We start from the raw sequence: 24721 nt of genomic DNA, 5'->3' as shown, positions 1-24721 counted from the left end.
CACACCCCCGCTCCTGAGCTCCGCCCCCTGGAGGGGGTCTCTGGGCGCGGGTTGGCTTTCGCTGTGCGCCTCCTTGGACACACCCCCCGGCGGCTGGCCGCGCCATGGCCCCGCCTCGCCGCGGCGGCGTGGCCTGGGATTGGCCAGCGGCCTGGGGAGCCGCGCCCGCCCAGGGCGCACGCCCCACCCCGGGGAGGCGAGGCGCCCCGGGATTGGCGGCTGGCGCAGTCAGTCTCCCGCCCCTCGGCAGGGTGTTGAGGGCTGCGCTGGTGCAGGCGGGCAGGGTCAGTGACAGCCCCGCACGACTAGCGCAGTGACCGCGGCCGGGCACGGCACGGCTCAGCACGGCTCAGCAGGCAGCACGGACTCGGCCATGCGGGGGCAGGGCGGCGGCGGCGGGGAGGAGGAGGACCGCAGAGCCGCCGGGGCAGCGCTCCGCCTGGGGCTGCTCCTGGCTCTCTGGGCGCAGGTGAGCGGGGATGGGGGGGACGCGGGAGGGACACAGGCAGGCAGGTGATGCCGGGCGCCCGGGAAAGTGGGTCCCCGGGGCATCCCCGCGCGGATCCATGCCCGGGAGCGCCCCTGGGTGGACCCCCACACCCCCCGCAGGCATGGGGGGGGCTACATCACTTCTGGGGTGCGGTGTTCCAAGAGATCGGGGGCATCCGCCGCCGGCAGGTCTTGCATGCATGCATGCATGCATGCTTGCATGCATGCATGCACCTGTGCACTTCCAGGTGCATGCCCCTCCTGCACCCCCCTGGCTGCAAGCTCCCCTGCAGCCCGCCCGGGGGCACCCCTGCATCTGATCGCAGCTAAGCCCCTGATTGCAAGTGGGGGCCGCCGGGGACCCCCCTCCCCGGGCCGGCCCCCCTCGGTGGGGGATGACCGCTCCTTTCCTCGCAGGGGACAGCTGCCTAGGTTCAGATTTCCCCCAATGTTGCAGCCAGCCCAGCCTTCGCCCCCAGCGGGGCCTGTCCTGCTGCGGTGCACGGGGCCCGAGGCCCCTGCCCATGCCCCGGGCGCTCAGGGATCGGGTGCACCCCAATCTCACGCGGCCCCGCGTGCGCAGCTTGCACCCCTCTCCAGCTTTTCGAGTTCAGTGAAAGCGAGTTGAGTTTTCTCTTTTGCGGGCGAGGGGGTCTCAAGTCCATGATTGCGGAGGTCTGAGCATTGCTAGGCTCATCTTGCAGGGTGTAGCCTCATTACTCTTCTCTGAGCACCCCCAGCCCCTGCATTTATTACCCCCGCCCCCAAATCCCCGGTTCTTGTTTGGATCACTTTGCCCCAAGGGTCTCATTGCGTTAGTTGTTTGTGGAAGGCGTGTGCCCCTCTGCTATAACCAACCCCCTGCCCCTTCCCCCAAAGTACCGTCGTTGTACCTTGCTTGGCAGTGGCCCTGTTCTCAGGGTTGGTGGCTGGAGGACAGCAGCCCATTGCCTCTAGGCTGGCTAACCCTTCCCTATTTCCCTGCTGTACCCCCCAACCTGACTGAGCACTCGCTTCTTAGTCTAAGCACCTCTTCCTAACGAGTACCCCATTTTAACTCCATGTCTTCGACATGCCCCTCCTTTGTGGTCTCCAGAGCGTTGCTGGCTGCCACCCGGGCCCGTGTTTGGTGCCACCCGGGGCCCGTGCTTGGTGCCACCCGGGGCCCGTGCTTGGTGCCACCCGGGGCCCGTGCTTGGTGCCACCCGGGGCCCGTGCTTGGTGCCACTTCTGAACCCAGATGCACCCGGGCTTCTGCTGAGTGCTGCTCTTGCCATTGCTCTGAAGGCTTTAAAGTTTGGGATATGGTCCTGCTGCATTCAGGTGCAAGGTGGTTACTTTCCCCTTTTATTTGTTCTGTTTGGGACGGCTCCCCTCTCCAGACACGTCTGTGCTATTCCTTTAAAGAGCTGGCATGTTCTAGGGTGTCTCCCTGGCCCTTTGACTTTGTGGGATGGTCATGCTTCATTTTGACACCCTCTTCTTTAGTAAATCTTGCAAAGAGAATGAGAAAATAAAACCCAATTAATTTTCTGTGTATCCCCTTCCTCGTGTGCTCCTGTTCAGGAGAATGAGTTTGCACTCTTCTCCCAGGTGATGGTCACCTCAGTGCATCAGTAAATGGACTTTCGTTTCATCTTGCTCTCTCACCAATTTCTTGAGTGTTAAGACCACGCAGATTTCCCTGTGATTTGCTCTGATCCCCCACCACCTCCCCTGATTGTTTCGTGCCGAGTATGAATATCGCCCCACCCGTTTATTTGCATTTTCCCCTTGTTTAACCCCTTTCTCAGGTTCTGGGCAATGTTGAGAAGTCTCTTTAAACCCTCTCCTTCTCCGGATCCGCTCTGTATTCCTTGTCTGGACATCTAGTATAAATGTTCTATTTTTGTCGATATACGCCCCTAATTCTAGGTGACTGTTGCTAGTGCCTTTTTTTGAGCTGTGTAGGTGCAGTGGGAATATGCCCTCGTCACATGTTAGGCCCATCTCGGTTTCAGGTGGGTAATAGTACCTTTGAGTCGATCACCATTGTGTCTGCCCCGCCCCATGGTATAGTAAAAGTGTTGCATTTTATTTGCCTGTATTACCGCTGGGTTCGCTCCTCAGGCCCGACTCTCACGTCTCCTCTACTTTATTTTTAGGCATCGCAGGCGGCAGGCTATTTCGAGTTGCAGCTGGGTTCTCTGCGGAATGTAAACGGGGAATTGTCGAGCGGGGAATGCTGCGATGACACGCAGCCTGCCGGCCCTCCTGGAGGCCCTCCTAGGTCCGGCTGTGGCCGCGATGAGTGTGACACCTACCTGCGCCTCTGCCTCAAGGAGTACCAGGCTAAGATCTCTCACATTGGGCCTTGCCGCTATGGGGCAGCTACTACCGCCGTGCTGGGTGGCAACTCTTTCTACCTGCCAAGGAGCCCCCACCACGGTGTCCGCGGCGGGATCAATGACCCTGGCACCATGCACATCCCCTTCCAATTTGCCTGGCCGGTAAGTGAGATCTGGGGAACCTGCTTTGGAGGTGTGGGGGTGCGGGTTTGGTTAACTGCAACCGCCTTGTGGGATGTGTGTATGTTCTGCACCTTGGAACACCTAAGAAAGCATGTTATTGAAGCGAAATCCTAATGGCAATACCTTTGTTCACATGTGTTAGACTTTTGCTGAGGAACAGATTGTCGAGTGCTTTTGTGTAGTGTAGGGTTTGCTGCAAGGATGATTGCCTGGAACTGAGGGGATGCAGACCATTCTATGGAGACAAATTCCATTTGAGCTAGCTGGAGGACCATCATAGCTTTGAAGGGTGGCAAGCAATGCAGAGGCCTTCCTGTATTAACGCCTGATACTTGCTGGGAATCCCGCTAAAAAGGCACGTCTTGACATCGCCTTTGTACCCATTACACACAGCTTGCCCTAATTCTGGGAGTACAGACTTGATCCCTTTATATCTGCCCTCTTTATCAAGTCCCTGTGCTGAGGTTAAGCGCCTTTTTCTTTCTACCCCTGACTGCCTGCTACAGGGAGGGTGGGGGTAGCCTGAAGTGTTACAGTCCTTAATTCCCCATGGAAGGCAAATTTAATCTCTTTTCTCTTTCTGCGGAACTGACCATAGCGGGGAAAACGAAAATAAGTCCTATTATCTTCACCTGTATCGGGGTGTTGAACCCTTATTGGGGAAGAGTTTATTAATAACTGTTACTCCATCAGAGTGACGTGCGCATACTGCGTAAAGTAGAAATACTCATCGTGTCCATCTCTTGCTCGGGGACGCAGAGGCCGACCTGTCTTTATGGGAGAACTGGAATGGCATGCACTAGTATTTGCTGCGTAAGGCCTCCTTCCACTCTCTTAGACTATATCTGCAACAACAACAAACAACACATAAACCGCACCAACAGCACACGAGGTCTCGAATCGGTCCGATACTCACACCAAAGTTCAGCGCACAGTGAAAACTGAATGGAAGCCGCCAACAGCACACCACTTCTCTCACTTTCCTACTCCCTCTTCACCCGCCGAACCTAACCTGCCCGCCTCCTTGCTTTGCAGATCTGCCTCAGCGCCTGGGGACCAATTCCGTTGGTAACGGTGCACAGTATAAATACCTTTTAACATATCTTTGTACAAGTCATATTTAGCTCTACCGGTCCCCCGTTTTATGGAATGGAATACTTTGGGAGAGTCACAGTAGGATATTTATTTTCCACTGGGACTATTTTTGAAGAGAGACTCCATCTAATCTTTGTGATCACATGCTCGGCAATACATTTTATTTTGTAGCCAGGAGCGGCCATGTCCTCACTGCCTAGCCAGCTTCATCTCTATTTACCCCCTCCTTGCACTTTGAGAGCCTTCCCTTTCTGCACCCCGTACCCCGCTTCTCACTACTTCTAGGAAAGCCTGTCACTTGAACTATTGAAAACGCATCTTCACGTGCACTTGCCACCGAATAGACACAGTGCACTCTTGCTGTAACCTCATGGCCTCTGGCCATGCCTATGGACGGGACCACACTAATGACAATCTGTGCAAAGGACACCACTTACTGGTCGGTTCAGGTTTGCCCCTTGGCTATGTCCTTGTCTACCCTGTGACTCTTTGACCAACTCATCCCATTTCGTTCGTATACTCGCCTCTTGTAAAGGTACCCCTCGTATGTAATGCCTCCCTTGTCTCTATCGACTCCTATGTAGAACATTTCTGATTAAATTCAATTTCAATTAATGCATTGAATGAAATGCAAAAATAATGACTAAATGGCTGGTATATCCAGGACTGCCCCTGCGTGAGATTGGTGGCCTTGTAAATCTTCTGTGAGCGAGCTTGTGGATATGGTCAAGATGGTGTGCTCGCGTCTGTGACGGACCTACTGTAATACGCACTATTTCTTGCCACTCCCTCCTCTGACTGTTGCCCCACCATTCCAAGGCTACAGATCAAAATGGCTTAGGGATGAAACGGTGGTGGCGTTGTGTTCGTCCATCACAGTGCAAGAGTGGAGATGGCAAATTCTCAAGTTACTGTCTTTCCATGTGCCAGCAGGGCCCATTTCAGCGCCCCCTCTTCAGGGGGCAGTATATGTTGTTGGGAGGCAGAATGGACTTCGGTGTTGTGTGGTTTCTGATCATGTCCTGTTATTTTGTCATCCACACACTTCACTCCAAAACGCAAGGTTTCGCCGTTGCCTTCGCCTGCTTTGTCAACTCAAAAAATCTTGTTTAATGTAAGAGGTGGGGCTCTTAAATCCCATTTAATGTAAGGGGGGCTCTTAATTGGAACCAACACTGGGGTTGCTTTAGACTGAGCCAGCTGTTAAAGGACTGAAGGTTGAGGGGTATGGCTAGCAAGTCCTGTTGGACTACTGGGAGTCACTTGCTATGTGTTTGGTGGTGGGCCTCCTACCTATGTCTTTGTGTTGCCAACTTCGCCTTTGGGATCCCAGGCCTGCCCCAAGGAGGAAAGCTAAACACTTCTAACTTTAATGGTTGAAGAACATGGCTGGCTGTGGATTGGTCTCAAATCCGAAGTGCATATATATATATTGTTTTGTTTTTTGCTAAGCTGTAGTGTGTTTTAGTACGTTTTGTCTGTGTGCTTTTTTGTGCCGAGTCTCATGACAGGAGCATGGTCGAACTGGCGCATAATATTGGCTCAGGCACCAATGAAAAGTGGCCTCAAGTCCCACATGGTAATTTATTGTTTTTGTGACACTGTTTGAGAGATTCCAAGGCATGTTTTTTGTGTGCTGCAACTTGTGCCTTTTAAAGAATATATGTGCAGTTACAAAGGTCAAAACTATGAGCTGCATAGTGGAATAACTGACACTATTATGCTGGACCTGCGTTTCTAGCATTGCCCTATGGGCCAGACAGAGCCTGGCAGGACCTCTATAGTTATCATATTTGTTGCGTTTTCAGTTCCTAGTCAAGACTTGCCTGTGTTTTGCAGAATAATTAGAAGGCATTCTACTTGTTGTTTTCCTTGGTGAGCTGTGTAGAACTGCATGCGTTGTGTGTGTGTTTTTGTTTTGTTTGTTTTTTGCTGAATATTGAACATTGATTGGGCAAGGGGTTTTCAACTCGAGGCTATGTTGATGGCCGTTGTGTTGATGGTCAGTTGTTTGTGGCAAGAAGTACCGACTGTGGTTGGTTGAAGGGACTTTTGGTACGGGTCTTTGGACCCTGTGGATTCTTCTTAGCCCAGTTTTGCTCCTGATTTCGGCAGCCACCCCCACCACCCTTCAGTGAAATATGAGATGCGAGAGAGTTGAAATAAAATGCTTTGACTTTTTAATGAAATGCATTTGATCACAGGCTTATTTTTCAGTCCAGACAGAAAACCGGACCCTAGTTTTGGGTTCTCTGTAGCTCGATTTGATCCAGTCTGACAATTAGGCTACTATTTTATCTGCCAGTGTGGTCATTTGTGTATGTTCTAGTCCATTATGCCTACTTTACAAGTTGATTAGTGGTGTTGTGGGATGGTTAGCTCTCTCTATCTCCAAAGCAGGATGAAGATGTACCTTATTTTCAGTAGTCTCCATGCCAGCAGGCTGTCCTCCTAGACTGTCTCTAGTTTGGAAAGGCTTCTTGTTGGTAGAGGTTTTGTGGAGCGGTAGGCAGTTGTTGTTTGCACAAAGGGCTCAGGTTCGTTAGGTGGTATCTGATTGCTCTAATCTGGTATCTGCGTGGTGGACAGACTGTTGGTTTCAAGCTGCTTGTTGCTCTATGCTGCGATTGGTGGTATGTATGTGTGTACGGAGTGTGCAGTTGCTAGTGGTTGTTGGGTGATGTGTTGCCTTATGCAGCTGGCAATTATTTTTTTTTTTTGGTTGTGCCTGTCTTTGGTTTACCATGAATTGACCGAAAAACAAATCCCTAAGGAGAAGTTACATCATTTCTTTTGTTGGTTGAATTGTTTTTATAATGCAGGGGGAGACCCCCACCAACCCCACTTCCCTCTACCATCACTTATACCCTGTACCCCAACCCAACAACTATATATTATTAAAATATACAAAAATACCTATCAAATTGGACCAAATAAATGCAGTTATTTCTCATTGGGTATTTTTGGATTCGATTATTTCTGTTGATACTCCTGTCTTCCACTTGTGCCCGTGGGAGTGGCCATTCATCTTCAAAGCTGGTGGCTTGTGTTTCAGATGGCAGAATGTAAAAGGCTTTATGGTGCGTTTGTTAGCTGCAGTCTCCATTTCTGGCAGTGGACTTAAAGGTGTTTTTGTGAGCTGTTACAGCGCTCATTTTTTTTTGAGGTTCCCAGAAAGTTGATGATTAAAACGACTAGTAGCTGTCTTCTATAATGCTGGCGTAGGTTAATCAGGAAGCATGTGCTGTCGTCGCCTGTTCAGTTGGAGGATTTTTTTTTAGCGGGGTGGAGTGTGATGGTCTACTTTGTGTACAACTACCTGCGGAGTGCTTTCTAAGAAGATCAACATCACAGCAGCTGAAAGAGGGTGTTTTTGAGGGGGTGCATTATCTGCACATCTGGTAGACTGGTTACATATAGCGTGGATTGCACCATGGTGTTTGCGGGTGGTATCTTTTGGCGATAGTAGTTTTGAGAGATGGCCTGTAGGTGTGCATTTGCCAAAAGGTTGCATTTTTAAGTGATCTATTTAAGAGCGGCTGGCTCCACCTGATTTTCGGAGGTCATTTGGTCCGCAGGGTGTGTGTTTTGGGTGGGAACATATCAATGCAGGTGTTGCTGGGTGGTTTATGTATTTTTAGCTTTTTGTACTATATAGTTTTCAGGCACATTGTGTATGTCTTGGGCTGTGCGGCAGTCATAAGGTGGTTGGCACCTTTGCAAGTTGTTTTGTGGTAACGTTAATGTCTGAGTTTTTTTGTGGCGTGGTCTAATACGTCGTGCTTGTAATGATTTGGGGGATGCTTGGATCTGCACCGATGGTGGTTTTGTGCTCTGCATCTGCAGGGTGTGTGATGTGTGTGTGTTTTTAATGGCTATTCTACGTACTATTGACGGGGCAATATTGTTGGGAGGTTTGTGGAATCCTGTGTGGTAGCAGGTGGTTTATGGTACAGGTGTTGTACAAATAGTTGTAGGTTTTTCGCCGAAATGTATTCTCTTTAAGTGGCGGAGAGGATTTTTTTTTTATCTTGTGCAACTGGCATATTGGGTGGTTTCATGAAGGGATGTACAGCAGCGTGACACAAATGGTTTAGGCGTACAGTTGAACCCACAGAGGGTTATTTTGGTGGGATGCTCATTTCCATGGAGTTGCTGTAATTTTGTGGGCGAGTTTAGGTGGCAGCAGGTTTAGTGAAGGGGCTGGCAGGGGTTGTTTGTTGCGGTTTGTATCTGTTCAGCCGGTGGTTTTGTGGAGGGGCTGTATGTCCTCTTCTGTCAGGTCCAGTGGGTGGTTTGGGGCATTTGTGAAGGGGTCTGTGACTGTGCAGCTGGTAACAGATGTTTGAGGTGCCTGCATATGGGTTGTCAGTGAAAGGCTTGGTAAAGAGGCCTGAATCTCCGTTGCCACTGGATGGTTTAATGTGGTCTGTATTTTGAAGGCTGGAAGCAGATCTGAACACTTGTCAGTCGATGGTTGGAAGTATTCTTTATTAACTTTGCAGCTGGTTTGTAACTTTGCAGCTGGTTTGTGATGAGGACTGAATTTTCGCATCTGGCAGTGCATAGTTTTGCGGAGTGTTCTGTATCTGAACACCTGGCAGTGGATAGGTGGAGGCAGTATGTATCTTCAGAGCTGTTTTTGACGAGGACTGTATTTCCGCATGTGGCAGTGCATAGTTTTGTGGAGTGTTCTATATCTGCACAGCTGGCAACCTTGAATGGCCCGGTCTCTGCGCATCCGGCAGAGGGTGTTTTGTGGCGGTCTCTGCACAGCTGGCGGGAGAGATGGTTTTTTGATGGGGTCTATTCATGCAGCCGGCAGGGGATGATTGTGTTGGTGTGTATTTTCACAGCCAGCGGTGGGTGGTTTGTGGGCCGTCCCGATCAGCGCAGCCAGCATGGGATGGTTGTGCGAAAGGGCCTGTGCAGCTAGCAGCTGATCATTTTATTCTAAGGCGTCTGCAAATGGTTGGTTGTGATTGCTTTGTATTCTGTGTTTTCAGGGGCATCCATTTTGTGGGGTAGTTTGTCTGACCAGCTGGAAGTGAATGATGTTATGAGAGAGAGCATTACTCTCTACGTGTGGTGCAGGGTAGTTTTGTGGAGCCATTAAGTTGGGGGGTGCTTGGTTGTTTGACTGGGTATGCGGCTGGCATTGTGTCTTTCTGGCTGGTGGAGGGGCAGGTTGTGTGGGGTGGCCTTTTATTCTATGATTGGAGAGTGTATTTTTGTGGGACCGTTTCCCTCCGCTGTTGGCACTGGATTATACGTCCATTTGACTAGAGGGGTGGCACTTTTTCAAGTGTGCTGGAGTTTTTTTTATGGAACAGGCTATTATGGGGTATATTTGTGGCGAAGTTGAGCAAGGGGGGCTTTCAACTATGATGGGGTCTTTATTGGCTGCCCTTTATTCTCTGTGATGGGGGGGCATAGCTAACAGTGTATGTTGGTATTATGGGACACAGGAGAGGCAGGGAGACCATTCTTCTCCACGCATGCAGGGAGTTTTTTTTTTTTTGTTTTCAATTGCAAAGGTCATCATTCTCCAGGTGTGGTGTAGGGTAGTTTTGTGGCGCAGTGTAGCTGGCGGCACGTGGTTGCATGATGTGATCTGTGTCTGGCAGCGGGTGTCTTTTTTTTTTTTATTTTTATTTTTTGGTGCGGGTGGTTTTGTGGGGTGGACTGTAGTCTCTCTAATTGGGGGTCATTTTATGGGACAGTTTACCTACACAGCTGGTAGTGGTTTATGGTACATGGCACAGGTGATGTGTTGTACCCACTATTCCCCATGTGTGGTAGTTTTGTGGCACAGGGTAGCAGGCAGTTTATGGTTCTTTTATGCAGCAAGTGGCTTTATTCTTTGATTTTGGAGTGGGGGGCATGTTTGTTGGACATTACCTGCACAGGTTTCAGTGGGGTCATGGTTTTATGAGAGGGGTAATTAATCCCCACACGTGGTTTTGTGGAATGGTTGGTTTGCGCAGTTGGCAGTGGATTATACTTTTGTGGGACAGGTGGGGTGGGTGTTTTACTCCACGTGTGGTGTTGGGCGTTCTGGGTTTGGCAGTGGGTGGTGTGTTTTTTTGTTCTCCTCACAGCTGATGGATTTGGGCGGCGTGGTCTGGGATTTGGGCAGCGTGGTCTGGGATTTGGGTGATGTGGTCTGGATTTGGGCGATGTGGTGTGTTCTGGACTTGGGCGGTCTGGTCTGGACTTGGGCCGTGTGGTCTGGAAATGGATGGTGTGGTGTGTCTGGTTTTTGGGCGGCGTGGTTTGGATTTGGGCGGTGTGTCTGGTTTTTGGGTGGTGTGTTCTGGTTTTTGGGCGGAGTGATGTGTTCCAGATTCGGGCGGTGTAGTCTGGTCTGGATTTGGGTGGTCTGGTTTTTGGGCGGTGGTCTGGATTTGGGTGGTGTGGTCTGGTTTATGGGCAGTGTGGTGTGTTCTGGTTTTTGGGTGGCATGGTCTGGATTTGGGCGGTAGTAGTGTGGTCTGGTTTTTGAGCAGTGTGGTGTGTTCTGGTTTTTGAGTGGCGTGGTCTGGATTAAGGGTGGGGTGGTCTGGATATGGGCGGTGTAGTGTTCTGGTTTTTGGGCGGTGTGGTGTTCTGGTTTTTGGGCGGTGTGGTCTGGTTTTGGGCAGAGTGGTGTGGTCTGGTTTTGGGCAGAGTGGTCTGGGTTTTTGGCCGGAGTGGTGTGGTCTGATTTTGGGCGGTGTGTTCTGGTTTTTGGGAAGAGTGGTGTGGTCTGGTTTTGGGCAGTGTGGTCTGGGTTTTTGGCCGGAGTGGTGTGGTCTGATTTTGGGCAGTGTGTTCTGGTTTTGGGCAGTGTGTTCTGGTTTTGGGCGGTGTGTTCTGGTTTTTGGGCAGAGTGGTGTGGTCTGGTTTTTGGGCAGAGTGGTGTGGTCTGGTTTTTGGGCAGAGTGGTCTGGTCTGGACTTGGGCCGTGTGGTCTGGAATTGGATGGTGTGGTGTGTCTGGTTTTTGGGTGGCGTGGTTTGGATTTGGGCGGTGTGGTCTAGGTTTGGGCAGTTTGGTTTGTTTTGGTTTTTGGGCAGAGTGGTGTGGTCTGGTTTTGGGCGGTGTGGTCTGGTTTTGGGCGGTGTGGTCTGGTTTTGGGCAGTGTGGTGTGTTCTGGTTTTTGGGCGGCCTGGTCCTGACCCGCGCCATGTGGTGGTGTGAGCCCGTTTGTGGAGCCGCGCGCCTTGGGGCCTGGCTGGCTGTTGGTCTACTGTCTGTGGGCGGTTTAGTGCTGGTCATTTTGTGGGACCTCCGTGAGGGGAAGTGCGCAGCAGGTGGTCGCGCGAGAGGGCGGGGCCTCCTCGGGTGCCGCGCGCAGCCCCTCCTCAGCAGTGGGCGGGCGGCAATGCCTGGAGGGAGAGAGAGGGGGAGAGATGGAGCGGCGCGTGCAGGGGGCGGCACGCGGCTCGCTCCTGTCAAGAGGCGCGTGCTGGCAGCAGTTGCTCTGCGAGCGCGTGCCGCCGCCGCGGCGGCGGGCGCGTAGGAGGGGGAAGGGCGCTCCTCTTGACAGACAGGCCGGGGAAGGCGCGCGGCGGCCCTGTGGCGCCACCTGCCTGCGAGAGGCGGCAGCGCGGCTGGCTACCTCATGAAAGGGCCCCAACAGACGTTCACGGGGGTTGGGGGGCACGAAGTGGGGGAGCAAAATATGGACATCACACAAGAGTGGGAACGGTTACGGCCGCTAATGGGCCGAGTAATGGCGCAGCAGTGTGGTTTACGTGGAGCTAGGACTAGGAGGCATGCTATTAAATTCATTTGCCAAATGACAGAATTGCCACAGACAAGTCGGCTAATAAATTGGTAATATCAAGCTACTGTGGAAACTGTGAAGTAGCGCTGCGTGTTTAAATACGAATGACACTTGTTCCCGCCTGATGAGGTGCGCGCAGGAGTGGCAAACTTGAGGAAATAAAGTAGAAAGCTGCACAGTGAAATCCTACTTGAAGAATGGCGACCCCTGTCATGGAGTGCACTTCTGCCATGTTTGAGCTCCCCTCGAGTATTCTCTGCACCTTCCAGAAGGTTCTGGACATGATCTCTGAGGAGGTCCCCCCTCCCTCCTGGAGAGAGATGATGGAGGCTCACCAACAACTGGTGAGGATCTGATTTTGGCCCGACGTGTCTTCACTTTTTCTAAATTCCCATCAGTACTCAATATAACGAAGGCCAGGTTCCATCTTTTGGACCGTCGGCAGGCCAGGTTCCATCTTTTGGACCGTCGGCAGACCAGGTTCCATCTTTTGGACCGTCGGTAGGCCAGGTTCCATCTTTTGGACCGTCGGTAGGCCAGGTTCCATCTTTTGGACCGTCGGTAGGCCAGGTTCCATCTTTTGGACCGTCGGCAGGCCAGGTTCCATCTTTTGGACCGTCGGTAGGCCAGGTTCCATCTTTTGGACCGTCGGCAGGCCAGGTTCCATCTTTTGGACCGTCGGCAGGCCAGGCTCCATCTTTTGGACCGTCGGCAGGCCAGGCTCCATCTTCTGGACCGTCGGCAGGCAAGGTTCCATCTTCTGGACCGACGGCCGGCCAGGCTCCACCTTTTGGACCGTCGGCAGGCCAGGCTCCATCTTCTGGACCGTCGGCAGACCGGATGTGGGGTGCAAAGGCCCATCGCGCACAGCGGGTTACTCATCAAGTTCTGGTGCCAAGAACCATCAGTATCTGTAAGAGTGGATTAATTTCAAGCTGATAAAGAATGTAGAAAAGACCGCTGCTACCCTGTGTCATAAAATCTACATTTAGAAAAGTTCTTACTGAGGTACAGCGCCATATTTCTTTTAAAATTCTGTTTTTGTTTTAATTCTGCTCCTAACCGAGCTAAATATCTCCCATGTCCTGAGATGCAGCTGTATTTCCATGGATCCTGTGTGGCAAACAAATGTACTCAAAAATTTGCCGTAAACCATTTGAAGATGTTTTTACTATCAGTAAAGAGCATTGCAAGTATAGTGTAGATAACGATAGAGGGTTGGAAATTGTTATAATTGCGGCTTATGTGTCATAATGAGGAGAATTTGCAGTTTTTTCATCATGCTTAAAAAGAAAACGTACTTTTATATGTAATTTAAAGGTGTTTCTACTGTGCTGTGGAATCGGTTTTTTTGCTGTACATTTTGTTAAATGGCCCTGGGCATCATTTTGAAATGCTGCACCCAATTATATGACCAATGGGTTACAGGATATTGACTACACCCTATAGGTGTGTGTGCATATATCTTCCTTTAAAATATTCAACACACACCTCCCAGTTGTTGCTTTGTGATTAATTGTACGTTTTTAAGAAAATCATTGAATACATTGTGTTGATCATGTGTTTTTTTTCCTGTTCTGTTCCACGCTGCATAATTTGACTAGTATAGACAATGTGTGCAATACATTCAACTGTTAATTATTGTAAGATCTGTATTTTATGGATCAGGAACAAGACACCTCAGTGGCTTGGACAATACCCATTAAACAAAATTGGTGGGGTTACATTAGTGTATACATGGTAAATAACATTGCACACCAGAATTGATAGTCTCTTTTCAGAGCAGTTAGTAGGTTCCTTGAAGTTGTGCAGAAGGTTGCAGTATTTAAAAGGGCTCGTGTTTTTAGAACGTGCAGCTGTCTGTTGGGCAGAGCCGCTTTTCATCGGTGGGTGGGGGCCATGGAGAGCTGCAGCTGTCCCCTGTGTGCTTCCCTTTTTGTCAGTAGGTGTTCACTGATGTTACAAGCATTCATTTATAGCATACATTGACTGTGAAATTGAGGTTGCGTCTCGAGGACTACGAAGAGAGTAACTACAAGAAATTGCTTATTACTGACTTGCAAGGTGCCACACACCACCAAAGTCTCCAACACAATCCAAATTGGGTTCTGGTTGGAATGGTGGTGCCTGCTATATAAATTACGAAATCAATGCCATTCAGTTATGATGTTTCCACTGTTGCCGTGGGGAAGTTGGGTCGCATCCCTTGTTTGCTTAATAGAAAAACTTTAATTTTGCACCTGATTACTTGTTCCCCCCCACGTTTTGCCCTCAGCTGAGTATCAGGGGAAATTTGATTTTTGTTTCTACCTATTTTAAAGTATTTCATTTCCAGGTGAAGATGTTTGCAAAAGCACAGGATTGGGCCAGAAGAAAATTTCGGATGGCCGTGTAGTGTCCTGTCTCCTGCCACAATACGGCTGCCCCACTTCTTTTTTTTTTTTGCAGTGTGCCTTCTCATATAGCGAGTTGCATTCTCTTAACGTTCGCAGGGTGTGGGAATCTAATGCTAGCTGAAGGAAGAACAGTGAAGTCTATAGCCAAATAAATACACGTTCCACTCAACATTCTTTTAGCTATGGCTTTTATTTTTTTCGTCCTTGCAAATAAGAAAACTAACAAGCACAGCATAGTGAATTGGATTTGATAATGTAGTAAGAATTTGGAAAAACAAACTGAAGTTAATGCTTATACTGCGGTAACTTCATCATTTTTTAAATTATTATTTTTACTTGTGGACATCAACAAAAGAATGCAACTGGAATTGGGCTCTTATTTCAAACCCATAGATTAAGAAAGACTATTAAACAATTCTATACTCTTGGTTACAATTTTTTAGAATTATTGGGATAGTGTCTTGAAACTTGCAGCTTTTTCTCAAAAAAAATGTTTGGCTTCTGCTATTCTAATTTGTCATAGTCGAGTCCAGGCACCATTCTAATAGTGCTTCTTGTCAATGTATTGATTTTTCTCAATCACAAATAATTAGAACCATTGTCAGTGAGCGTTCCTCTAAGTAAATAGCACCAGTGAACGTTCTCATCCACTTTATACACAGTCATTTCAGCATAGAGTCTTCTCTTTCTACAAGTCTTGTCCTTTTCGACCGGTTGTGATAGAATTTGAAATGTTTTCCTTTGTTGTCTTTGAGTTTGTAACCAAATGTTGATTTAACTTATACCTCAAACCGATATTCCATGTCCTCGAACATCATTCGTTAAATAACCTATTTGGTACAGTGCTTCTCTTAATGTTCAGTCCTATTTCTGGAGACCTTAATGCAAGGGAACAAGAGAGGCGGATCAAATGTTTCAAAAATCTTACAGTATGGCAGACCAACCACCCAGTTTCGTTGAAAATGTGTTTAAGTAGGCACTTTAGATAACCAACCATTTAAGGCAAAGTTGGGTTCGGCAATAATCCATTCTAATGTTAATTGGGGGAACCAGTCTTTCCAACTTGAATCTTCACAGTACGAATTTCTATTTGAAAGTTACTCCAGGAGAACATTTGTGTTTGTGCATACTATACCTCTGTGTGGGTAAGTTGGTGCTTATTTGCTAGCTTACTCGCACCGTTCCCGGATGTTTGTACAGTGTGATCTGCCGCAATGTCAAATAATATATGCATTGAGACTGTGCAGTCGGGCTTTTTCTCCCCCCTCATTTTATAAGTGCAATGAATCTCTCTCAGATGCTTCCAGAGTTACTTCAATCAGTTAATTCGGTGTCTCCGCTAGGGGCGTGCCGGAAGTTGTCCCATCTCCACCCTTTCTGCCACTCAAATACTTCGGCTTCAAGCCAGTATACCGATGCCATAGCTTTACACAAAGGCACACACGCAGGATGCATGAGCATTCACTAGCCGTAAGGCTTTCTACTGCTTGGTGTACCATGCCTGGCAGGCGACTGTTTATTCCTGTGTTTGGGGACGTGCTTCTCGCCGCTTTCCTGACCCACTAGAGTTCTTTGGTTGAGCAGTGGTACCTTGAGTGAATATAAAATAAGAGAGTTTCAACCATAGAGCCACGCATTTGCACAAGCTTTCATTCAATCGATTTGGGAAATCAATTTTTTAAGGAGTATCCCATGGCGATTTGTGCTTGATTAATGTCCCTTGTGGGCCGTAGCAGTTTTTGACATCTCTAGTGGGAACTACATGACGATTTTATACTTTGATTACCTTCCTAAGCAATGGGTTATTTGTCTGGTTAGGATAATTCAATAATATTGATCCTCTTGTATAGTACACGCCACGAAATCAGTCCTGTGTTAATAACGGTTCTCTTTGTTATTCAACAACACAGTTCATCATTTCAAAGATTGTACATGTGGAAAAATGTGCAAAACATGATGGAGACTGTTTTCCATGATGTCATTACTAAGCAATCCCACCGTAACCTTGTAAATAATGTCCCACTTTGGTTACCGAGATCAAACCGTGCACACCATAGTTACTATTTGTAAGATCTTTCTTTTTACGGTTCTGCATGCATTCAGAATTTGTAATCTGAGAAAGGAGGGACCTCACGCGGGGCGAGGGATGTGGATGCTATGAAGTGACCTTTTTAATGCCAGCGCATGCTTTGGGATGTAAGACTCTTGGGTGATTTTTCTGCCCATCAAATCTGCATTCAAATTTCTTAGAGAAATTCAATAACCTAGTATTTGTCTCTTCCACTTAGGCTTTTCTGCCCTTGTCCAGCCACAAAAGGACTCCAATACATTGAAACTCTGCTACCGTATTAGTCAAATACGTGATTGGTTGCAGTTTGCAGGTCTCTAATCTTAGTATTTTGCAATAGGGCAATGTTCTAGCTTTGGGTGCAATTTGTGGCCATCGTTTCTCATCATTGGGCTTCAGCAGGTCAACACAAGATAACTTGGTTAGGGCAGTACATTTCCTAAAGTAGGGGAATACGGCTACTCTTGACATAGCCTTAACATTCTTTTATAGCTGGTAGTATACACACGTGAAAGGGAAGTGGACCGTTTTAAAATGGTATGTTACTTTTCCAGCTCACTTTTAATCTTGACCGTCTTCAGAAACCTCTGAGTGGGCTTTTTGTGCCCCCACTGAGCACTCTACTCTTCCAGTATGAGGACTGTATTCCAATCAGTGGATTCTTATTGTAATTTCCCCGCCACACCTCCTGCCATGTACTGTAGACCCTGGTCTCTGTGATTGCTACCCAGTGGCCTTTGCTGTATGTGCTCTAATTTACCCCGGGCTGGCCTCCTCTTCTTTTTTAATTGGCTCTTTTGTTACTTCTCCAACACTGTCTTTCTTTCCCAAAAAGCGATAGGTCGGTTTTATGTGGGAGAGCCTGTGATCTCATGGCTTGGGCCTAGCCAGGAGGTCTGGCCTGGTTCTTGGGGCCAACTGCTAGCCGGCCAGGGAAACAGCACTCAAAATTGGGGTTGGAGGGGCGAACTGTGTCAGCGGTTGGTGGGGCAGCTGAAAGGGGCAATGCTGGCACGGGTTGGCAGCACTTGGGGCGAGATGGGGGAGATTTGGTAATGGTGGGGGGTGAAAGGGTGCTAGAGGCATAGGTATTGGAGCAAGAAATGGTGTTGATTGCACACGGGAGAGGTGGGTAAGGGGATATGATATGACAGTTTATTTATACAGCGCCTGTTCATAATGTCACAATGTGTTTCAAAGCGCTTCACGGCAAGGGAGAGAACAAAGGAAAATACAATGACATTCTTACAGGCCATGAACAACAAGAATGTGAAATCAACTATGGTACTCAGCCTGACAACATTTCACATAGTGCAAGAGCTAAAACACAGGAAGAAAATGGGGAAACAGACAGGCGACTACTGTACTAGGCCTGACGACATTTCTAGTAGAGCCGGAGATTAACAAGAGGTGACGGAGGGGGCAGAGGAACAAAATAAGCAACTATCGTACTAGGCCTGATGACCTTTCAGATAGTGCTGGAATGTGGGGGGGGGCAAGGGAGACAGAGGGACTGCACCTCCACCCACACACCAGGAAATGTTTGCATTTGCTGTCCTGCTCCAGCCAATCAATGAGTGGATGAGGGGCGGGGCACGAAGTCTGGCAATAGCGCCCCTGCACGTCAAGTTATATCAGGGAAGGGGTTTTGGACACTGGTGCGGTCGGCAGTAGGTGGGGGCGTGTGGCTGATCCCTGCTTTGGGCAGGTACTGACCCAAAAGGAAGGTTAGGCCAGAGCCCCATTTTTGGACCTGGCGCGCCCACGTCTAAGAACGGGGTAGACTGCCTGGGACAACCTATTCCCTAGATTTGAGTCCAGAGGCAGGGGGTTGTCATGTGACTGATTTGCTGGCCATGCACTCTGTAGAATTGGCCCCAGACCACTCCCTTTTGGTGTGACACCATTGATGCGAGCGTATCGCTGTAACAACTTTGTATCCGAAACTGCATTTTGAGTAGCACTCTTCTTTTCATTGTTTGACGAATCAAGGCTATTTGTCCCTTCTCCTCAAGGCTGACCCCCCTTCCCCCTTGAGGCTAGGAAGGTGGGCCCGCTATGCAAGATACTCCCTAGGGGTCTGGGAAAGTGGGACCTCACTGGGAGTGACTCCCCCCCCCCCCTCCCCTTATGGGACAAAGGCACCCATTCCTATGAAGAACTCCCTTGATTGCCCAACATATCAGCATGTATGGGCTGCCTGCAAGGGGGAATTATGTAACATCTTTTTATTTGGCTGCAGGCAATGCTGAAGTGAGTCTATTAGAAAAAGGAAAAGAGGATGCCTCTTTAAGAAGTTTTGAGTGGAGAAAGGGAGACTATGGTATGCAGGTGAAGCCCCCTGATGTGATGGCCCCTAAGTGGGTTGGAGCAGAGACGAGCCACGGTGCCGCGACTTTCGAATCAGTAAGCAACACCACAGTGAGACTACGGTAGGCCAGCGAGAACGAAAACGGGGAAAACAGCTTCGAGAAGAAGGCAGTATCCAGGAGCTGGTGGTGGCGTGACCACAAACTCCTCATGGTGGGTTCAAATGCCCGCTGAAAGACGCCGAGTCCATCACCCGCAGACGGCTGCAGCCTGAAAGGAAGCTGAGAACGAGACACTGTCGAAAATCCAAAACGGGAAAACCGACAACGGAGAATCACCCTGTGAACGGTATGAAGAGGGACTGGAGACACCTACCCTGGGAAGAAGGGAAATAAAGGTCTTATGAACAAAGAGTGGATACAACAAAGCCCAAGCACAGCTTTTGAAGAATATGAAGACCATCAAAAGAGAATCGGATAAGGGAAGAAAAAGACAAAAGTGTGAGAGACTATATCAAAATAAGCTGTAAGGAGCAGAACCAGAATTTACCAAAGAAGATTGTATTAATTAACTCGAGTGTAAGAGAGAGACATTTCCATACCGAGGCTATCAGGAACTATGTGAAGGCCAGGAGAAGAAAGACCTTCTCTTGGTTAAACTAGTGGTAGGACCAGGTAGATTTGGGTTTGACTGAGGATATTTTACTTTCGGACCTCATGACACCAGATGAGCACCCTTCATTTCTTTAGATAGGCAGGGTGATCCCTTTAGTAGTAGGGAAAGTCAGGCTGTTGCATATCATTTCATTAAATACGATTCATAATGTCCTTAATGTGTGCGATTTCTTCTTCCGACCGCCACACGTGTCAGAAACAAGCCAGGTGTTTTATCTGGAGCACTTGCATAGATTGTGCTCTTACTTAATCTAGATTTATATAACATTGACAGTAAATTTATTTTTCAATGAGTTGCTGTTGATTTTTCTTTACGTGGGGAAGTAAATTAAGCATTTTGCTGTCACAAGAATGAGTGCATTTAAAATGGGAATATCATGGAAGCCAGCTGTAGCACACACCCTATTGCCCATGGAATACCCTTCTGTTTGTCTGTACCATGAGGTAATTGTGATGTGTTACCCTTAAGCACAGGCCGTTGTTTTTTGTTCTTTTCCACGTTTCTAAGGCTGTTTATTCGTCCCCTCCTGCAACACAATGATTCACGTTGTCAATTGTTTGATCAGGCGACCATGCATTTCTTATTTTAGCTTTATTTTGTTAGGGTTTGCTAGATGTAGCCTGTAACTATCAGATTCCATTTTGACTTGTGCGGGGGGCATGAGGCTGCAGGCATGTTACGATTAAATTGAGCACTTAGCATTTTCCCCTCTCCTACACAGTTCACTTTGTTCTTCTTATAGCAAAGTACGCCTATAAAATCTGCCCTTTCTTGTTGGTTGGAGAACAACTGGTTTGGTAGAAATATACAGTACGTATCAGTGTCTTGGGGATGGGGGCGCCACCCGAATTGCCCATTAAACGGAGCCTCCAGAGAAAAGCAGAGAATCATGTTAAATATTTAAAAGAATCTGGAGTCTTGGATTATGGGGTTTAGAAGAGCTTGTGTGATATGCATTATAGACTTTTCCTATCTAAGAAGTGATATCTTATTTACTAGTTCTCCTGAAAAAGATCGAAAATGTGATTTATTTTCTATAGTAACCTGTAACTAGATACGTTCTATGTGCAATGTTCTGTCACAAATCTCGCTCCCGGCGAATTTACCGAAATCGGTAGCTATCTGTCTAATAAACACAATAAACAGTTGGATGCTGTTATTCGTTGAATGTTGCATTGTTTCTTTTACATTTTTTTTACTTGGAATACAAATAGATAATCGTGTTGGGAAGCACACTCCAAATGGGTCTCATCAAATATTTACTTTGCGACCTTCGGCTTCATTTTTGAACCGTCTGTATATCATGTTGAAAGCTTGCATTATTTTACACCAGTCAAAAATGTGATCTTTGTGTTCCCTCTTCCTTCCGGGGAAAGAAATAAAGCGGCAGAATGATGCCCCATATGTCCTGGTCGATTTCAAAGCAAGGTGTTTTGCTGTGGAGACATTCGTACTTAGAACCACATTTGGGAGCATTTACCCTTATATGATTCTGGTGTTTGTGGAGACCTTTGCGCCATTGCATGCTTCCCTACTGGGATGTGGTGGGAAGGGCACCGACTTTATTTACAAATGTATTGGGTTTGCATATGGCTAGTGTTTGCTGAAAGGTTTTATTTAGCTGCTACCCTGTTTATTTAATGGACCCCTTTAGGCGCCAGATTTTTTATTTTTGGGGAGGGTGGGTCTATGGTTCACGCAGTGCCAAGATGCTCTGCGTTGGTAAATGCCAACCACTGGTCCCGTAGAAGCATTTGTAAGTTCCTATTTAGCCGACTTGTATAACTTCAGCAGCGTGTAGATCTGGTCTCTGGAGCCCCAGAGGTTGGGCTTTTCCCTTAGCGTGCCGTGGTCTCACCACCAGTGTAAATCTGGGAGGGTGGTGTGCTTGCCTTCTGAAGTACATCCCTGCCCCCCTTCCTCTCCCAGTTGTAGTTGGTTGACCCCGTTGTGTTACAGGGTGTTATTGTTTTTTTTCTTAGGCAGGTTGTTTGCTTTGCTATTTGTGGTAATTCCTGCAGAAGAAGCTGTTGTCCTTGGGGGTTTATGAATGCGCAATTACATAACTGTATGATTTGTGAATGTATGGCTTTTTGAGGTGTGGTGATAGTTACCTGGATTTTATAATGAAACCTGGATTAGTCAAACTCCTGTTTACTTTTGTTCCCAAGTGCCTTCTACCTAAACCTTCATAAATATACATTGGTTATGTGGCCTGCCTGGCATTTGGGGGTTAAAATGTGGAACTATTTTAAAATGTGAACTTGATTTCATTTAGAATTCAGGAACACTCTTGTCCATACGGCCCTCCTCTTAACCATATGTGTCTTCACCAGGCTTTCTCTTACATATGCCCCAGCCAGGTTTGATTGGCTAATCTGATCCTTGTGACATGGCAAACTTCCATTGTGGATGCCGACGTTCCTGCCGCAATCTCTCCCCGTCCTGCAGCCATCTGTCTGCTCATTGTCACGGAATACAATTTCAAGTGTCCGCTGTAATGCTATGCACTTACATAATAGATTCCCCAAATTCTGGAGTGTACTGTGCTCTGAACCAATCCACTGTGGTAAGGTAGGTGTGCTCTCCTAATCCCCCCTAACCCCTTCGCAGCGAAGCAGTCACCAACCCTTCTTTCATGTGTTATATGAAAAGGATGATCACGTTTCCCCTCGACTGATTAACCTCCAAGTGTTTATCAAACTGTCGATTGAACATATCCCAACGGTATCTTGACCGGTTTACCTCAGTTTTCAGTTTTGTACACTTGTTTTTGTTTAGGACATGGCTTGTTGCCCCAAAATATAGTGAAATCAATCAGGTTTTCAGGAAAGCTTCAATTTAGATGATTAATCATTCCACTAAATTTCGAAGCCATTTTAATGTGGTCATCTGAAAACCTGTTTGTATTTTATTTTGCAATCAGTTCTGGTTATGACCGCATCAAGAGACCAAGCATAGTGCCGACCTGGGTCCCTTTTCGCAGGCAAGATCCACCCAGCTCGATCAGAATGCAGCAGTGCCTTCAAAATGTTCTGCAGAATTGTATGAATACCTCTTTCACTTCACTGCATGCAAAAGGAAGCGGTTATCCACTAACCTCCTGTCGGCTCATTGACAAAGCTTTGAAGCAGAAGGCCCTGGATTTCAGTTTAAGACACGTTTCCTTACTATATGATCAGGGGTCTCGAAGCCTAGCTTTGCGAGTCCCCACAGCCAATCCTCTTTCTCCCTTAGTACATTCCATTTTGGGAGCAAGAGCTGCCACTGACCCGCTCCCGTTGGTGCTTTTGGTAATTCGGCCTGCTTACGCACCACCCCTTTCAGAACACTGGATATTGACGATGAGTGACTCTTTCCAGGGCATCCAAAGGCATTTGAGCTTACAACAAGGTGTGTGGTTGCATACTGAGCACACTGCACGGATAGTATAGCTCAGTGGCAACGCGCTCGTCTTGGAAGCAAGTCGACGTTGGGCAACACGGTTTCGAATCGCGGGTCCGCGCTTAAGACACCTCTTCGGTATTAAGCGTGTTATAAATAACCACTTATAAATACAAATGTGGCATGGTATGATCGGCAAACGTTGAACGCTGACTCTTGCAGTCCCGTAATGCTGCATACACTTGTTGCTGTTGACCAATCTTTCCATCTTCACTTTATTGATCCTTGGATGATTGATCATTCTGGTCATGATTTGAACTGATGATCTCCAGCTTGCTGCTGAAGGCTCAATAACCCATCAAGATTTGCCCGTATTTTCATGGTTTCACATATGTTTCTCTCCATGATTTTTTATCGGCGTAGTTCGAAGGGGTATTTGATTGAAAGGCAGAGGGCATAGTTTGAGGAGTTTCGGCTAATCTTGTGGCCCATGCTTTTTCTTTATGCGGCTTTTGCTGCACTGTGCTGCTTTAGATGCTTGGCGCTTTCTTTGGCGGGTTATTGGTGAGATGATGGTGTTTCTTAAACTTGCAAGCTTCGTGCAACGCACTGCACGCTGGGATTTAACACTTTAACGACGCCAACCAGCAGTAGGCCGCTTGGTGTGGTGGTTATGGATCCCAGTATACACTGTCCTGCAAAGATATTCACGTGGTGCAATGTGGTACTACTGAGCATGCCTTTGACAACATAAAAAGATGCCCTCCTTAATTTTTCACCTGGGAACGGATGTTAAATGGCAGCTGCAGGTTTAATGAGGTTTACCCGCATGTACCAAGTTCACCCACATGTACCAAGTTTATGTTGGTAGAGATTATGTTTTTCACTTAAGTACAATTCTGGTGGAGAACCTTATGTTTTGTTGAGGCATAGAAATAGTCCCCTTTTATTCACAGGGGTCTTGCTTCTCTAAACGGTGTGCCTGGAAACGGGCAGCGTATTGACCGTGGTTAGGCTCACAGGTAGAGGGCAATCGGTGAAGTAGGTATTCAAGCTCTCCCTTCTCTTGGAAAGGTTGATGGAGTGGAGTACTGCACTCGGCATGGTGGGACAGCTGACAAATTCTCTAATGTTCATAATTATAATTGTTCTTTTATAACGCGCGTAATATCAGTGAGTGGTTTCTCAGCGCAGGATCGGGATTCAAACCTGTGTTTTGCTGCGCTGTCTTGCTTCCAAGACAGACGTGTGCCCCCTGAGCTATCCTTCCTCCCCATACTGTGTCTGTAGTGGATGGCAATCAAGATGGGGATAGTAGGATAATATCGGATATGACATGTCACACCATATTCCACTCACTTTGGGGGCATTAATGATTTGTGTTATTAATGCCTAGTTCATGATGGACTGCATTGATTGGCCTCTGAAGGATAAGGCAGTCCGCACTGCAGAGAATTATTTTTTTGCCAGCAGCTGAACACAGATCTTTGAAGCGAGCGCTTAACTCTCAGAGCCTATGAAGTACTGTACCTTTAGTACGCCCCCCACCACTACACGCCTCAGCCCGCACCACAGTTCCCGTGTTAACATACATTGAGGAATCACTTGGAAGCAGGAGCAGGGCTATAGTGTGACACTGAGACCAAGGCTTCTGAACATACCACTAAGTGAAATAGTTTGTGGCTACTAATGAGTCCAGTGTCTCAGTTCCCTTTGCATAAGTTGTGACTGTTGGCACCTGCTTATTTTGCCCATCGGCAGCATTGGTAAGCAGATAATCTGAGGGATTGGTGCAATGGGCGTGCAGTGGTGCTTCTCTTGCTCACTTGCACTCTGCGATCGTTATGCTGCACGGCAGTCATTCTCTTTTTACGATAGACCACTGCAGCTCCAGTACTGTGAGGAAGAGGAGGCTGTGCTCCCAACCATCTTTTGGAGGCAGTTTGACTACCATTGACCGTGTTCATTGACCTGCATTTCAGAATGGAGGGTATGTTGTAGTTTTTGAATTTTTAATGTGCTT

General features: G+C 47.8%; 1 protein-coding gene across 2 annotated transcripts in view; it reads left to right on the top strand.

The window, feature by feature from the left end:
• Nucleotides 1–248: 248 nt before the first annotated feature.
• Nucleotides 249–24721, top strand: part of JAG2 (jagged canonical Notch ligand 2) — a 242540-nt gene continuing 218067 nt past the window's right edge. For both annotated transcript variants that reach the window (XM_069638198.1, XM_069638197.1), the window contains exons 1-2: nt 249–469; nt 2634–2978. In XM_069638198.1, coding sequence (XP_069494299.1) covers nt 374–469; nt 2634–2978 — 441 coding nt within the window. In that variant the 5' untranslated portion in view covers nt 249–373. The remainder of the gene's footprint in view (nt 470–2633; nt 2979–24721) is intronic.

Source organism: Ambystoma mexicanum, chromosome 14 (assembly GCF_040938575.1).
Source record: "Ambystoma mexicanum isolate Mex_15411 chromosome 14, UKY_AmexF1_1, whole genome shotgun sequence".
Taxonomy (NCBI): Eukaryota; Metazoa; Chordata; class Amphibia; order Caudata; family Ambystomatidae; genus Ambystoma; species Ambystoma mexicanum.
This window is presented reverse-complemented; position numbering and strand designations above follow the sequence as displayed.